Raw genomic sequence first — 18,220 nt, forward strand, 5'->3', positions numbered from 1 at the left:
AAATACACTATTTATAGTTACATTAACACATTTAAACGCATTATATATTAATGACATTACTGATTGTACATTGACCAAAAAAAGTGTATATTAGTGCGCATACAGTGGCCTACAGACTATTAACAGTTGCAGGTGATCTCAAAGTAATTTAGAGAATTAATGTTTAGGGCATATAGAAGTTACCATTCAAACATATAAGACAACTAAACGTTTGTTTAATTTTAAAGATATGAATGAATTAGTACTTTTTATATCTTCTCATTTGAAAAGTTAGAATTTTGTTTCAACTATGTAACATCGTTTGGACAGTAAAGAGCTTATAGTGCCACCTAATGGTTCTCAATAATAACAATCTCCCGTAACCCATTAATATGTTTAGACCACATACAATGCAAAACTAAGTTTGCTTTCAGAAAAGATTCAATACAATGATAACATTAATGTAACGAATATTTATTACGGCACCGCAGGGCGTTTGAATGGTTTGAACTGTGCAATAAGATACAAATAGTTCCATTCCATTGGTTTGTTATCCATCCATTCCGGCCACGGTTTACGATAAACTTTGGCGTTGCTTACCGGCTCGCCTTCCCCATTTGTGGGAAGGGCGGGCCTTGTATGCACTGCAGCCTGCTACAGGGATACCAAGATGGAAATCCAGGGGCTTTCTGATGCCCAAAACATTTACTATCAACATGGCGCCCCACGTAGAACAGGCTCGTCTCAGTTTAGGACAACGACACTTTCTCGCTCCATTTCGAACGAGAACGAAGCAGAGGACAATTTGGAATCGCACGAACTGCAAAGCAACAACAACAATAGGCCGAGGACATCTCAATTTCGCCTGCTGGTAGAAAATGGCAGCGGTGTTTGCCTGCCCGTCTGCAAGCAGAACGGTAAAAATAATAGCCCTCTTCAAGCCCAAACAGCGAGTGTGGGACTCCGTAACGTGAATACTTTGAAAGAGAGGGAGCTAAACACACAACTGCCTCCACAAGATTTGAGGACGGCTTACAAATATGATGTTGAAAGTGGGGATAGCATATTGCAAATGGCGTTGCCTTTCTTTGAGGGGGAAGAGGAACATTCGCAGCAACTGCAAACTGCGGTTTTACGGCAGCAACATGAAGACGGCGCCTCCCTGTTGCAGTCATTGGCGAGCGAGAGCACGGCGGCCTACAGGAGCAACACCACGGTTAGCGCGAATAAAAACACCGAGGGATTGTATGTGGTTTTCAACATTGTCCAAGAGGATGGAAATGACACAAATAAAGACAGACTGGGGAATCCATCAAAAGATGGAGATACAATAATCGGTAAGAAGCCTGAAGATTCCAAAATCATTCCATGTAATTCGATGGAGGTTCAAAACACCAATGCCCTTATTGAATCAGACGAGAATTTGAACAATTTAGCAGGCAGGGCCTTGAAAATAACTGCTCCTCAGTGTAGTGCATTAATTTCAAGCTCAAATAGTGAGGGTGAGGCAACTGTACCGAATGAAAAACAGTCTATGTGTTATGAAACGGAGAATGAGAACGCTGTTTTGACAAACGAATATGGCGATAACAAATGCGGCCACCTTGACAACATTGACAGTGGCGCGGCAGACGAATTACTTTCTCAGCCCGAAGCTAGAGAACGCAGTGCCTTGATTTCAGAAAACACCTATATCGTGGAAATGAGCGACACGATGGACACTTCCGACTTCATTTCCGACCCTGGAACGAGCATCTCTGCTTCCGCCAATGCAGATGGGGCCTCTGCCAACGAGACTTTCTCTGGAACCATCATGATAAACAACCAAAGCATCATAGTAACCATAGAAAACGGGATACTGACTCTAGCAGCACCTCCAGAGGGTTACACCCACAAAGATGACGGAATGGTCGGCTTGAAGGAACACCTTGGAATGAAAGACAATGAGGACATAGTGCTTCTCAACTATGACAGCGGGACCAAATCCATTGGGAAAATCAGCAATGTGGCAGTTATTCGGACTGGTCACCACGAAGAGCCTAGGCTTGGCATGTCCGCAAGCGACTCCGAACTGGCTCTGGCTGACCACTGTTCATTGTCAGAGTTTGGCGCCTCTCTGGACTCGTGCCCATTCATCAAGAAGGAGAGTGGGACACTATGTGCCATAAGCGAGGGTGACTTGGTGTCCCTGCGCCCAGAGGGTTCTTTCGTCGACTGTGTCGACAACGACGACTTCCAGCCTGTCAGCTTCATCGGTGCTTCAGGACTCTCCAAGAAAGGTGCCTTAGTCACAACGTACCGCTGCCCCCAGCCCGGCTGCCTCAGCACCTTTGACGCGCGCCAAAAGGTCAAGATGCACCTTCTCAACCACACCGAGGACCAGAGGCCCTTCAAATGCACCTTTGAGGGTTGCAGCTGGGCCTTCACCACCTCCTACAAGCTCAAACGCCACCTCCAGTCTCACGACAAGGTGCGGCCACACAAGTGCGAGTGGGAGGGCTGCGGCCGCCGCTTCACCACGGTCTACAACCTGAAGGCGCACGTGAAGCAGCACGACCAAGAGAACTCATTCGTGTGCGAAATCTGCAGTGAGCGCTTCCGCAGTGCCACCCGGCTGACCAATCACCAGCGGGCCCATTTTGAACCCGAGAGGCCGCACAAGTGCGAGTTTCCAGGTGAGGCGAACGTTGTTCAGGTGAAATGAATGTTCAGAATGATGTTTCAAGTTTCAATGTCCTATGCGCTTGTGTAGTCAAATACCTTAAACTCGAAAGGCATTTCACTGTACTTGTGCATGTTACATTGAAACTTGAATCAACATTCTGAACATTCATTTCACCTGAACAACTATTTAATGGGCAATTCCTTGGTAACAGAATGATGTTGAGACTCACATTTTCACATTCACTTTAAACAGTCTATATGCATGTGTATTCATATATATTGTCACAGAATTTATAATTTTTTTCTGTGCATGGGTATTTAACCTGTGTGTGTGTGTCTGTCTGTCTCCTCAGGTTGTGAGAAGACCTTCATCACCTACAGTGCCCTATTCTCCCACAACCGCACACACTTCCGCGAGACGGGCCAGTTTACCTGCACCTATCCGGGCTGCGACAAGCGCTATGACAAGGCCTGCCGCCTCAAGATCCACATGCGCAGCCACACAGGTACTTCATAGTGATTGATATGCTTATATAGCCTTAACACTTTTCCAAAGGTCTGAGTGCACTTTACATTGTCATGAGTAGCATCCACCTAAAATGTTCCCATACTACATCACGTTCAATTTTAACATTTAAAGTTGCTTAACGCTTTTTATAAGCTGAGCGAAAACTGCCACAGATTAATTTTGATTCAAAGTGACTAACAAAACTGTCAACACAAACTGCATGACCAAAAGTATGTGGACACCTGTTGTCGACCATCTCATTCCAATATTGTGGGCATTAATATGGAGTTGGTCCCTCCTTTGTTGCTTTAACAGCCTCTACTCTTCTGGGAAGGCTTTTCACTAGATGTTGGAACACTGCTTCATGGACTTGCTTCCATTCAGCAAGAGCGTTAGGCCTGACTCGCAGTCGGTGTGCCAATTCATCCCAAATGTGCTCGATGGGGTTAAGGTCAGGGCTCTGTGCATGCCAGTCAAGTTCTTCCACACCAATCTCAACAAACCATTTCTGTATGGATGTTGCTTTGTGCACAGGGGCATTGACATGCTGAAACAGCATGGGCCTTCGACAAAGTTGGAGCACATAATAATAGTCTGGAATGTCATTCTAGGCTGTAGTGTTGATTTCCCTTCACTGGAACTAAGGGGCATAGTTCAAACCATGAAAAACAGCCCCAGACCATTAGTCTTCTTCCACCAAACTTTACAGTTGGCACTATGCATTGAGGCAGGTAGCGTTCTCATGGCATCCCCAAAACCCAGATTTGTCGGTCAGACTGCCAGATGGTGAAGCGGTATTCAAAACTCCAGAGAATGCGTTTCCACTGCTCCAGCCGACATTTAACATGGTGATCTTAGGCTTGTGTGCGGCTGCTCGCCATGGAAACCCCATTTCATGAAGCTCCCGACGACCAGTTCTTGTGCTGGTGTTGCTTCCAGTGGCAGTTTGAAACTCGGTAGTGAGTGTTGCAATCGAGAACAGACGATTTTTACGCTCTTCAGCACTCGGTGGTCCCGTTCTGTGAGCTTGTGTGGCCTACCACTTTGCGGCTGAGCAGTAACAGCAGTTACAGTTTACTGGGGCAGCTCTAGCAGGGCAGAAGTTTTGACAAACTGACTTGTTACAAAGGAGTAATCTATGACGGTGCCACGTTGAAAGCCACTGGCCATACTGAAGAGCTCATTCTACTGACAATATTTTTCTTTGGAGGTTGTGTGCTCAAATTTGTACACCTTTCCGCCACAGTTGTGGCTGAAATAGCCAAATCCACTGTTTTGAAGGCGTATCCACATACTTTTGTATATATAGTGTATATTCTACTGCACTGTTGTAGCTAGTAACATAAGCATTTCGCTGTACTTGCTATAACACCTGCAAATCTGTGTACACAACCAATAAATGCTCATATGATATTGATATCAAAACACAGACACAAATCCATATTATGTTGTCCATGTTTCACCAGTAGTATAGTTACTCATGCCTAGGCTAAGTCTCCTCTTTCGGTTTCAGGCGAGAGGCCATTCATCTGCGATTCAGAGGCCTGTGGCTGGTCCTTCACCAGCATGTCCAAGTTACTTAGGCACAAAAGGTAACTTAATGCTGTCCCTCACTCAACTTTCCATCCCTGAGTTGTTTAGGTATTGTGATGGTGTGGGTCCTCTGTTCTAGTTTAGGGCCTCTCATAACTGTCCTACCAAATTGTCACTCTTGTTTGAAAGTGTTGAGTTTTTAGTTCAGAGTCATACACTTCCCTAATTGATAATGCGGTAATAATAAAAAGGTAATTTATCATAAGTTTTATCCAAAGCATCTTGCCATTACAAAACACATCCAGTTTTATGTGTTCCTTTCTGGAATGCCAGCAAACCCATAGCTCAAACTCCCTGAGCCATAGGAGTAAGCATTCCATTATATTTGTATACATATGACGAAAGAATTGAACCTTGGACCACATAGACCGCACCAACCCCCCCCGCCCTCTGTTATTTCAGGAAGCATGATGACGACAGGCGCTTCACCTGCCCAGAGGAGGGCTGTGGAAAGTCCTTCACCCGGGCAGAGCACCTCAAGGGCCACAGCATCACCCACCTGGGCACCAAGCCCTTTGAGTGCCACGTAGACGGTAGGTGTCATCATGAGATAATCTAGGATCAGCGTTTGCCATAGTGAATAAGATTAGCCGACATGGACAGGGGAGGCCCGATCCTAGTTCATCACTGCTATGGTCTATTCTGAGACGCTTTATGAATACGGGCCTTGTTCTCTTACCGTTGGCTTTGTCCTTTTATCCATGTGGGGTTAATCAAAACATCAATTTCCCCCTTTTAAAGTATTTTTGGACTGAACTGCTTTTGGTTGATCGTTGGATATGCCCTTCTCTCTAAAGGGCCTCTGATAAATGTGTCTTACGTGTGTGTGCCTGTGTAGGTTGCAGTGCCAAGTTCTCAGCACGGAGCAGCCTGTATATCCACTCGAAGAAGCACAAGCAAGACGCGGGCAGCCTGAGGACGTGTTGCCCCGTGGCCAACTGCAGCAAGCACTTTTCCTCCCGCAGTAGCCTCAAGAGCCACATGCTCAAACACCACCACCTCAGCCCCGGTACGGATCACACACACATACTCTGTTCCTCAAGAAACACATGCTCAAACACCCCCACTGCCTGTGTAATGACTGTCTCTTTCGTCCAATCAGACGTGCTAAGCCAGCTGGAGGCCACACCCACGCTGACCCCCAGCAGCGAGCTGGTCAGCGGAGCCACTGCCACAGGAACTGGTTCGGGAGTCACCGGAAGCGACCAGCTTGCCAACCTGGACCTCAGCTCCCTGTTCTCTGCTGTGCTTGGGGGTCCTGCGCCCACCACCCACGGGGTCGGGGTGCCCGTGGGCAGCGCAGGGCCAGCAGGCTCCTTCGCCATGGACTTGTCCCTGGTCAGCTCAGGCATCCTCACCATCGACCCAGCCTCGGTAGGCACCACCCTGGGCACGTCCGGGCACGGTGCTACCAGGGCCAAAGCCTCCGTGGACCCGCTAATCCTGGCGGCAGGGGCGGACATGGGCCACCTGGAGGGGACAGTTGGAGTCCTCCCCCCGCAGGGCACACTCAACCTGGACGACGTGCAGACAGTCACCCCCGAAGCCCTCAGCTCCCTTACGGCCCTCACCATGCAGGCTGCCACATCCACCGCAGACCACCATACACTCACACACACCCTCAGTTCCTCCAGCACATTGGCTGCCGAGCCCTCACCCCTGGCTGCGCCCCCTGGGCCCAAGCTCCTCTCGTCCCCCTCTAAGGTGACTGAGGCTGGAGGGAGCAGGGGTGGCAGCGGGCCTCTCTTGGGCTGTGTGGAGGTGCTGGGGCAGCAGGAGGGGGGCAAGGTGCTGACCCAGTTTGTGTTCCCTGGCAGTGGCTGCACGTTCAGCCCACAGAAAGAGCCTGAGCTCAGCCACAGCTCGGCAGTCTCGCCCTGCTCCTTCCTGGTGAGTGGCTTACTAACTAACGCTCTGGTTACAGCATTTGAAGAATGAAATTCAAATAACCGTGTTTTCCCTTAATTTGACATTCAGTTGAGATAAGATGTTGTTATTTGTCCTCGTTTCTATACATGTTCCGAGTCACGGCAGTTGTTTCGTGTGTCACGTTTTTCCCCATCTGCCTTGTAGGAAAGTAGTGGCTCAGCGCGGACTGACTACAGAGCTATCCAGCTGGCCAAGAAGAGGAAACAGAGAGGCCCCACCGCCTGCTCAGGTAAATTTATAGCCCACATTCCACTCACAATTTGGCTCATTTTTATTCATAGACCTAAATAAAGAGCATCATAGGAACCAGAGGTTGACCGATTATGATTTTTCAACGCCGATACCGATAATTGGAGGACCAAAAAAGCCGATACTGATTAATCGGCCGATTATTTTTAAAGTATTTATTTGTAATAATGACATTTACAACAATACTGAGTGAACACTTATTTTAACTTAATATAATACATCAATAAAATAAATGTAGCCTCAAGTAAATAATGAAACATGTTCAATTTGGTTTAAATAATGCAAAAACAAAGTCTTGGAGAAGAAAGTAAAAGTGCAATATGTGCTATGTAAGAAAGCTAACGTTTCAGTTCCTTGCTCAGAACATGAGAGCATATGAAAGCTGGTGGTTCCTTTTAACATGAGTCTTCAATATTTCCAGGTAAGAAGTTTTAGGTTGTAGTTATTATAGGAATTATAGGACTATTTCCCTCAATACCATTAGTATTTCATCAACCTTTGATTATTGGATGTTCTTATAGGCACTTTAATATTGCCAGTGTAACATTATAGCTTCCGTCCCTCTCCTCGCTCCTCCCTGGGCTCGAACCAGGAACACAACGACAACAGCCACCCTCGAAGCAGCGTTACCCATGCAGAGCAAGGGAAACAACCACTGCAAGGCTCAGAGCGAGTGACGTTTGAAACGCTATTAGCGCGCGCTAACTAGCTAGCCATTTCACTTCAGTTACACCAGCCTCATCTCGGTTGTTGATAGGCTTGAAGTCATAAACAGCGCAATGCTTGACGCACAACGAAGAGCTGCTGGCAAAACTTACAAAAGTGCTGTTTGAATGAATGTTTACGTGCCTGCTTCTGCCTACCACCGCTCAGTCAGATACTTAGATACTTGTATGCCCAGGCAGATTATACGCAACGCAGGACACGCTAGATAATATCTAGTGATATCAATCAACCATGTGTAGTTAACTTCTTATGGTATAGGTGACGCTTGCGTCCCACTTGGCCAAAAGCCAGGAAAAATGCAGCGCGGCAAATTCAAATAAAATGATATAAATATCTAACTTTCATTAAATCACACATGTAAGATACTAAATTAAAGCTACACTCGTTGTGAATCCAGCCAACATTTCAGATTTTAAAAAGGCTTTTCGGCGAAAACATAAGCTATTATCTGATGATAGCACAACAGTAAACAAAGATGGTAGCATATTTCAACCCTGCAGGCGCTACACAAAACGCAGAAATACAATATAAAACATGCCTTACCTTTGACGAGCTTCTTTTGTTGGCACTCAATATGTCCCATAAACATCACAATTGGTCCTTTTGTTAGATTAATTCCATCCATATATATCCAAAATGTCCATTTATTTGGCGCGTTTGATCCAGAAAAAATCCAAATTCCGCAACGTCACTACAAAATATATAAGTTGGCTGTAAACTTTGCCAAAACATTTCAAACTACTTTTGTAATACAACTTTAGGTATTTTTAATAGATCAAATTGAAGACGGGTCTATCTGTGTTCAATACAGGAAGACAACAAACCAGCTACTTTTCAAGTCTTGCGCAACTCTCAACAGTGTTACGCAGTTCCTAGATGGCCGTACTTCTTCATTGCACAAATGAATAACCTCAACCAAATCCCAAAGACTGGTGACATCCAATGGAAGCGGTAGGAACTGAAAACAAGTTCCTAAGAAATGTCGTTTCCCAATAAGAACTCAGTGAACAGACGGACCTCCTCTGTGTTTTGCCTGCTACATAAGTTCTGTTATACTCACAGACATGATTCAAACAGTTATAGAAACTTCAGAATTTTCTATCCAAATCTACTAATAATACGCATATCTTATATTCTTGGCATGAGTAGCAGGAAGTTGAAATTGGACACGCTATTTATCCAAAAGTGAAAATGCTGCCCCCTATACCTTAAGTTAACCCACCGTTCCTAGGCCGTCATTGAAAATAAGAATGTGTTCTTAACTGACTTGCCTATTTAAATAAAGGTATATAAAACCATTTTTATCTGCGCCCAAAAATACCGATTTCCCGATTTGTTATGAAAACTTGAAATCGGCCCTAATTAATCGGCCATTCCGATTAATCGGTCGACATCTAATAGGAACTTTTCATATGATTATGCTCCTGTTTTATCTGTCGTAGAGAAAGAGAGCATCATTAAAGATACGGTACTAGTCTCATATGATTTAGCCCCTAGTAGTAATAGTTTGAACTATTTAATCCTTTCTTGTTACAGGGAGCTCAGGATTGGGTCAGAGGAAGAGTAAAGGCGGCAAGGCCAGCAGTGCCTCAGCGCCATTGGTTCCCACAAGCTCCCGTTTTGGGGAAGGTTCTGCAACTGCCAATGGGGGGCTGACTATCCGTGACCCTGTCACCGGAGCCCAGTATGTGCAGATCCAACTCTTGCAGGTGAGAAGGTTCTCCTACCAGGACATTTGGAATGCTAGCCCAACGTTTTAATTTATAAGGCACAGACAAGAATGCTGATGAGGAAGGCATGTATTACAGACCAAAATAAAATATATGAGTGTGTCCATGCATGACCATTGGAATGTTTGAATCCTTTTTAATGTGATTTGTGTATTCAAATTAAGTATTTAAAATGTGTGTGTGTGTAAGGACGACCCTCCCAGCGACGGGGATCTAGCCTTCCAGCTGAGCTCCCAGCCCTCCAGCTCCCACTCCCAACTCACCGTGGACCTTCCCGTCAACATCCTACAGGTGGGCTTTTTTTGCAGATAGAATTAGTAATATATTTTATTTGTGACTCTGGTTTTCAAAAAACCCGAAATGCCAATGACTGTGCAGCCAAATTGCCGCGGACTGAAGCAATGTCCATCTAAGCTACGCGCGTGCTCTGCAACTCACTTCCTCCGAGACTGCTGCGCAGAAGAAATGCAAGAGATGCAAGGTTTTTTTTTGTGATTGAATCAACATTATATCAGCCCCTTATCAATGCAACAAAACAAATCTAACTTTGCAAGATTGGGTATGATTTTTGTTGCAGGACCAGAGTGCAACAGAGTGAATGTGTCACCCATGAGTGGCCAATGGTGTTATAGACCAAGTTCAAAATCATGAATTAATGTTTATAATGTAAAAACGTTTTTAAGCCTCATGCAGTGTAGGCCTGCATTGAACACCACATACAGGCTATATCATAGAAATCAAAAACTATTTCCATATGAAAAGGTTATGGGATTTGCGCCATTGGTTTTGTTGGTAGGCCTACATTATGCCCAAATAGCCACAATAGCCTATTGGCTACTATCTAAAACTGTAAGGGTACAGCCTCAATGTTCACTGTAAACATGTCCCAGAAGTTGCTCAAAATTCTCACTATGTTCAAGTTTCTGCTCACAAGACCTAAAATTTGCTCATTGCCTCAAAAAGTTTGAGGGAACACCGGTCTGAGGGCCTGTGCCCATTCTCTTTTGATTTACTTAACTGGACAAGACAAACTAATTTCTCATAGCTAGTCAGATATCAAATTTTATTTATCACAAGCTTCATTAACAGCAGGTGTAGACTAACAACAAAATGCTTACATAAAGGCCCCTCCCAACAATGCAGAGAGTAAAATATCAATAATAAAAATAACAGAAGGAATAAATACACAATGAGTAACGATAACTTGGCTGTATACACTGGGTACAGAGTCGGAGGTAATTGAGGTGGATATGTACATGGAAGTATTGATAAAGTGACTAGACAACAGGATAGATAATAAATGGTAACAGCAGCGTATGTGATAACTCAAGAGTTTGTGCAAAAAGGGTCAATGCAGATGGTCCGGGTAGTTATTGCTTAACTAAACACAAATATAAACGTAATATGTAAATTGTTGGTCCCATGTTTCATGAACTGAAATAAAAAAAGAATCCCAGAAAATTCCATAAGCACAGAAAGTTTATTTTTCTCAAATTTTGTGCACAAATTTGTTTGCATCCCTGTTAGTGTGCATTTCTCATTTGCCAAGATAATCCATCTAACTGACAAGTGTGGCATATCAAGAAGAAGATTATACAGCATGATCGTTACAGTTGCACCTTGTGCTGGGGACAAAAGACCACTCTAAAATGTGCAGTTTTGTCACACAACACAATGCCACAGATGTCTCATGTTTTGAGATGGTGTGCAATTGGCATGCTGACTGCAGGAATGTCGACCAGAGATTTGCCAGGGAATTTAATGTTAATTTCTCTACCAAAAGCCGCCTCCGTCGTTTTAGAGAATTTGGCAGTACATCCAACCAGCCTCGCAACCGCAGATCACGTGTAACCATGCCAGCCAAGGGCCTCCACTTCCGGCTTCTTTACCTGCGGGATGGTCTGAGACCAGCCACCCGGACTGCTGATGAAACTGGTGCTCACACCAGATACTGACTGGTATTCTGATCCATGCCCCTCCTTTTTATTTTTTTATTTTAGGTACACTACATGACAATGTATGTGGACACCTGCTTATCGAACGTATCGTTCTAAAATCAAGGCCATTCATCTGGAGTTGGTTCCCCCCTATGCTGCTTTTACAGCCTCCACTCTTCTGAGAAGGTTTTCCACTAGATGTTGGAACATTACTGTGGGGACTTGCTTCCATTCAGCCACGAGCATTAGTGAGGTCGAACACTGATGTTGGGCGATGAGGTTCATCTGCCACACCTAAAGCCTATTATTGTAGGAAGTTGCTATAGACCGCCAAGGTGCTAAAAGTCAGTATTTGGACTGTGTGAAATGTTGAATAATGTATGTGATATCAACAGAGGTACAGTGGGGCAAAAATGTATTTAGTCAGCCACCAATTGTGCAAGTTCTCCCACTTAAAAAGATGAGTGGCCTGTAATTTTCATCTTAGGTACACTTCAACTATGACAGACAAAATGAGAAAAATAGATCCAGAAAATCACAATGTAGGATTTTAAATGAATTTATTTGCAAATTATGGTGGAAAAAAAGTATTTGGTCACCTACAAACAAGCAAGATCTCTGGCTCTCAAAGACCTGTAACTTCTTCTTTAAGAGGCTGTCCTCCACTCGTTACCTGTATTAATGGCACCAGTTTGAACTTGTTATCAGTATTAAAGACACCTGTCCACAACCTCAGTCACATTCCAAACTCCACTATGGCCAAGACCAAAGAGCTGTCAAAGGACACCAGAAACAAAATTTTAGACCTGTACCAGGCTGGGAAGACTGAATCTGCAATAGGTAAGCAGCTTGGTTTGAAGAAATCAACTGTGGGAGCAATTATTAGGGAATGGAAGACATACAAGACCACTGATAATCTCCCTCGATCTGGGGCTCCACGCAAGATCTCACCCCGTGGGGTCAAAATGATCACAAGAACGGTGAGCAAAAATCACAGAACCACACAGGGGGACCTAGTGAATGACCTGCAGAGAGCTGGGACCAAAGTAACAAAGCCTACCATCAGTAACGCACTACGCCGCCAGGGACTCAAATCCTGCAGTGCCAGACGTGTCCGCCTGCTTAAGCCAGTACATGTCCAGGCCCGTCTGAAGTTTACTAGAGAGCATTTGGATGATCCAGAAGAAGATTGGGAGAATGTCATATGTTCAGATGAAACCAAAATATAACTTTTTGGTAAAAACTCAACTCGTTGTGTTTGGAGGACAAAGAATGCTGAGTTGCTGAGTTGGGGCTGTTTTTCTGCAAAGGGACCAGGACGACTGATCCGTGTAAAGGAAAGAATGAATGGGGCCATGTATCGTGAGATTGAGTGAAAACCTCCTTCCATCAGCAAGGGCATTGAAGATGAAACGTGGCTGGGTCTTTCAGCATGACAATGATCCCAAACACACAGCCCGGGCAACGAAGGAGTGGCTTCGTAAGAAGCATTTCAAGGTCCTGGAGTGGCCTAGCCAGTCTCCAGATCTCAACCCCATAGAAAATCTTTGGAGGGAGTTGAAAGTCCGTGTTGCCCAGCAACAGCCCCAAAACATCACTGCTCTAGAGGAGATCTGCATGGAGGAATGGGCCAAAATACCAGCAACAGTGTGTGAGAACCTTGTGAAGACTTACAGAAAATGTTTGACCTCTGTCATTGCCAACAAAGGGTATATAACAAAGTATTGAGAAACTTTTGTTATTGACCAAATACTTATTTTCCACCATAATTTGCAAATAAATTCATTTAAAAAATCCTACAATGTAATTTTCTGGATTTTTTTTTCCTTCTCATTTTGTCTGTCATAGTTGAAGTGTACCTATGATGAAAATTACAGGCCTCTCTCGTCTTTTTAAGTGGGAGAACTTGCACAATTGGTGGCTGACTAAATACTTTTTTGCCCCACTGTATATTACCTTGGTAACCTAAATATTGACTGCTTGTCATCAAGCTGCCCACTCAAAAATAATCTTCAAGCTGTAACCACTGCCTGCAATATGCTTCAAGGTATCTGTCAACCTCCCAGGGTATTTACAAACAGGAACTAAATCACCCAGGTGTATTGATCACACCTGCAGAAATTGCCTCTATAGCAGTATCCACAACAATTGGATGTAATGATTACAATATCCATATCTAGCCCAAAGTTCCAAAGAATGGATCTAAAATTGTGTGTAAACGATCATACAAGAGGTTTTGCTGGGATTCCTATATCGAAGATGTGAAAAATAATGTGTAATGAGGAACATCCGGACGCTGCACTTGAAGCATTTATGAAACGGCTTCTTCCGGTTACTGCTAGGCAAGCGCCCGTTAAGAAACTGACTGTTAGAACTGCCAAATCCCCATGGATAGATGATTCATTGATAAACTGTATGGCTGAGAGGGATGATGCAAAGGAAATTGCAAATACAGTGCCTTCGGGAAGTACTCAGACCCGTTGACTTTTTCCACATTTTGTTATATTACAGCCTTATTCTAAAATTGATTAACAACAATTCCTCAGCAGTCTATACACAAATACCCCATAATGACTAAGCAAAAACAGGTTTTTAGACAGTTTTGCAAATGTATAAAAAAATAAACATACCTTATTTACGTAAGTATTCAGACCCTTTACTATGAGACTTGAAATTGAGCTAAGGTGCATCCTGTTTCCATTAATCATCCTTGAGATGTTTCTACAACATGATTGGAGGCCACCTGTGGTAAATTCAATTGATTGGACATGATTTGGAAATTCACACACCTGTCTTGTTAGGTTCTAAATATCAGAGTAAGAACTCGACGGACACTATGAAAGCTTAAACCAAGTTTATTCATCCCAGAGGATTGAACAGCTGAACAGACAGACTTGGTTCTATGGTTCTACCATTGGTGGCATATATATATATCCAAATTTGGGGTGGAGTCTCCTCTGTCTTGCTAAACATTGAATCTTTATTGCTAGGCAGAAAATAGAGATACAGGCAATAAATGGTTCATTCTCCCTTAATGTGACTTCACCTCGAGCCCCTTCATCACTAATCCATGGCTCTCCCCCCTTATCAGTGCTGCCACGTGATTGTTTTCCCTACACTCAGTACATTCCAAGCTTAATTGCATTGATCATATGCATTCCTCCTACAGATACCATTAACTTCTGGTGTAGACCATAGACTATGGCACACCTCATGTCTCTAGCATAACAAATTATTAATATTCGAAGTTTCGAAATCTGATCCATCACTATAAATTGCCCCACAGTTGACAGTGCATGTCAGAGCAAAATCCAAGCCATGAGGTCAAAGGAATTGTCCGTAGAGCTCCGACACAGGATTGTGTCGAGACACCGATTTGGGGAAGGGTACCAAAATATGTTTGAAGCATTGAAGAAAACAGTGACCTCCATCATTCTTAAATGGAAGAAGTTTGGAACCACCAAGACTCTTCCTAGAGCTGGCCGCCCGGCCAAACTGAGCAAACGGGTGAGAAGGGCCTTGGTCAGGGAGGTGACCAAGAACCCAATGGTCACACTGACAGAGCTCAAGAGTTCCTCTGTGGAGATAGGAGAACCTTCCAGAAGGACAATCATCTCTGCAGCACTCCACCTATTAGGCCTTTATGGTAGTGGCAGGACGGATGCCAGTCCTCAGTAAAAGACACATGACAGCCCACTTGGAGTTTGCCAAAAGGCACCTAAAAGACTCTCAGACCATGAGAAACTAGATTTGCTGGTCTGATGAAACCAAGATTGATCTCTTTGGCCTGAATGCCAAAGGTCACGCCTGGAGGAAACCTGGCACCATCCCTACGGTGAAGCATGGTGGTGGCATCATGCTGTAGGGATGTTTTTCAGCAGTAGGGACTGGGAGACTAGTCAGGATTGAGGGGAAAAGATTAACAGGGTAAAGTACAGAGATCCTTGATGAAAACCTGCTCCAGAGTGCTCAGGACCTCAGACTGGGGTGAAGGTTCATCTTCCTACAGGACAATGCCAAGACAACGCAGGAGTGGCTTCGGAACAAGTCTCTGAATGTCCTTGAGTGGCCCAGCCAGAGCCCGGACTTGAACTTGATCAAACATCTCTGAAGAGACCTGAAAATAGCTGTGCAGCAACGCAATCACTGCCAAAGGTGCTTCAAAGTACTGAGTAAAGGGTCTGAATACTTATATTAAAAATAAAATAATCACATTTACGTATTTGCAAAAATGTCTTTGCTTTGTCATTATGGGGTATTGTGTGTAGATTGAGGTGGGAGAAAAATTATTTTAGTACATTTTTTAATAAGGCTGTAATGTAACAAAATGTGGAAAAAGTCAAGGGGTCTGTATACTTTCCGATGGCACTATAAGTCTGACAACACAGCCGACTGGCAAACGTACAGGAAAATCAGAAATCGCGTAGCTAAACAAAAAAGAACAAACTATACTATGGAACAAAGATGAATGATTGTAAAAAGCTCTGGAGTACTTTAAATTCAATTCTAGGCAAAAAATTCAACTGCTCCATCCTCCATTGAGTCAGATGGCTTGTTGCCAACCATTTTAATAACTTGTTTGTTGACAAGATTAGCAGACTTGGGTATGACATGCAAAAGTCAAATGCTGAGCCTTTACATTCATGCATGATAGACCAAATAATGAAAGACAAGCATTGTAGTTTTGCGTTCCACAAAGTGGGACTCCATAAGGACAAACCACCTGGTACCAACAATCTGGATGGTACATTTCTGAGGTTGGTAGCAGAATAGATTGTGAATCCTGTTTGCCACATTCGATTTTAAGCCTAGAAGACAGTGTGTGCCTTCAGACCTGGTGGAAGGCAAAGGGCATTCTGCTACATAAAAATAGAAGAGCACCCTTTAATGGTACAATCAGTCTGTTACAAGTGCTTGGCAAACGTTTTGAAAAAATGGTTTGATGAAATAGTTATTTTACAGAAAACAGACAGTCAGTTTTGGAATGTGTAACTAGCAATAGGCTGGTTCTAAATATCTCGTACCAAAAGCATCATTTTTGGGACAAGTCACTCAATGCTGAACCTCATTTAGAGCTATTGAATAATGTGGCGATTGAGCAAGTTGAGATTAAACTGCTGGGTGTAACCCTAGATAGCAAGCTTTCATTGTCAAAACAGCTGTGTGGTCATGTGCGGCAAAGAAGGACATGCTGTAGGTGAATTGCAGTTGGTCCAGAACAGAGAAGCACATATCGATCACAGTTAATGTACACGGAGAGAAGGTATCAGTAACATGCATGTCAGTCTCTCCTGGCTCAAAGTTGAGAGATTGACTGTGTCACTATGGGTCTTTGTGCGTCACTATGGGTCTTTGTGCAAGGTATTGATTGATGTGTTGAAGGTACCGAACTGTCTGTTCAAGCAGTTGGCACACAGTTCGGACACTCATCGGTACAACACAAGACATGCAACCAGAGGTCTCTTCAGTCTGCAAGTCCACAACAGAGGCTGGGAAAAGTGCAGTATTAAATAAAGCCATGACTACATGGAACTCTCTGCCACCCCAGGTAACTCAAGTTAGCAATAAAACCAGTTTTTTTTTAATTATTTTTTTTACCAAAAAACAGCAAAAGAACACCTTACTGTACAAAGGGGGCTGTGAAGAGACACAGCCATTTTATATATCTTGTATTGTAATTTGCACTGTACATTGTATTAGACCTAGATATTGTGTGTGTATATACTGATATGTAGACTGTGTGATGTCAGTGAATGAATGTCAGTGATTGGTGTGTGTTTGTTTGTACTGTAGTTAACATAGAAGTAAAGGAGTCATTTCTTTCTGCCTTTCCTCAGGAACCTCCTGCTTTGACAGAGGATGACAATGGCTCGGACAACTCCCAGTTCACAGGAAGCACCATCAACCTGCAGGACCTGGAGTGAGGAGTAGAAGGGAGGAGATGGTCAGCCCAGAGCCAGGGATCAATGTCCTCTGAGAAAGATGAGGGCTAGTGGGGCGCTAGAGAAAATGGTGGATAATTGGGAGGCAGCGTTTTAACCCAAGACATCCACCGTCCCCTGCCAACTCAACAGAGAAAACAACCTCACTCTCTCCAACAATGTTATGAGACTGATGTTAAAACAACATCTTCCCCTACAAGAAGATGGTTTCTTAATCTTTCCTGCATTCAATGTTTCTGATTATCTCTGGTGTGGGGAAACGCGAGATGAGAAAGTTCTGTATATCTGGGGTGTGGATGAAGTGGAACCCAGAACCAAATGCACCTTGGGATGAATTGAATCATAAATAAGGGAAAGTTACATTTGGGGACTTTATTTCTCTCACTTTATACTGTATTTCAGAAATCCCTTTTTGTACCACAATCATTATTGCGAGAGACTGTTGTGTTATTGCACATCCAGTAGGTCCCGCGTGTCTCTTGTCAAACTGACGTTTTGTCAGTCGCCGCTACGGTGCCATATTCTAGCCACTCGTTCGCAGTGTGCTGTTGTCAGAGCTTCTGTCTAGGAGGCCTTATAGACATGAAATACTTTACTCCCAGAACCATTGAGCATATGCTTTTTGTTAAACTTTTATTTTGTTCTTACTATTTTCTTTTGGGAGGGGGGGGGTAGATTTATTTTTCTACTGCTGTGTCTTATATGAACTACGGTTGAGTGAGACTTGAGCGGTCCTTGTTGAAAACATGTTGCCGGTCCACTTGTTTATAATGTCTAATGCTTATCAATATGTCATGACTTCCATCTACTTGTTATTTATTATCTTTGGTTTACCAAATGGCTGAATCCAAACGCCAAGAGTTTGAATAAAGGATCAAAGCACAATTATATTTATTTTGTACTGTCTTTTTTTTGGTGTATTTTATAGTATTTCTGTAGAACTTAGCTAAACCTAGACTTGAT

General features: G+C 43.7%; 1 protein-coding gene across 1 annotated transcript; it reads left to right on the forward strand.

Moving 5' to 3' along the window:
• Window positions 1-596: 596 nt before the first annotated feature.
• On the forward strand, window positions 597-18,147 carry LOC139370735 (zinc finger protein ZXDC). Its single transcript, XM_071110400.1, has 10 exons — window positions 597-2,654; window positions 2,997-3,149; window positions 4,665-4,743; window positions 5,147-5,277; window positions 5,583-5,753; window positions 5,847-6,634; window positions 6,818-6,902; window positions 9,185-9,357; window positions 9,568-9,669; window positions 17,153-18,147. The coding sequence occupies exons 1-10, from the start codon at window positions 650-652 to the stop codon at window positions 17,237-17,239; spliced, it is 3,774 nt and encodes a 1,257-aa protein (XP_070966501.1). The 5' UTR covers window positions 597-649; the 3' UTR covers window positions 17,240-18,147.
• The last annotated feature ends 73 nt before the right edge of the window (window positions 18,148-18,220 follow it).

This window comes from Oncorhynchus clarkii, chromosome 17, assembly GCF_045791955.1.
Source record: "Oncorhynchus clarkii lewisi isolate Uvic-CL-2024 chromosome 17, UVic_Ocla_1.0, whole genome shotgun sequence".
NCBI classification, from domain to species: Eukaryota; Metazoa; Chordata; class Actinopteri; order Salmoniformes; family Salmonidae; genus Oncorhynchus; species Oncorhynchus clarkii.

Bases quoted from the DNA above. Each gene is read 5' to 3' on its own strand.
- LOC139370735 (XM_071110400.1), top strand. From the start codon at position 650: ATGGAAATCCAGGGGCTTTCTGATGCCCAAAACATTTACTATCAACAT. The intron at 2,655-2,996 runs GTGAGGCGAACG...CTGTCTCCTCAG, and splicing joins GCACAAGTGCGAGTTTCCAG to GTTGTGAGAAGACCTTCATC. The intron at 4,744-5,146 runs GTAACTTAATGC...CTGTTATTTCAG, and splicing joins AAGTTACTTAGGCACAAAAG to GAAGCATGATGACGACAGGC.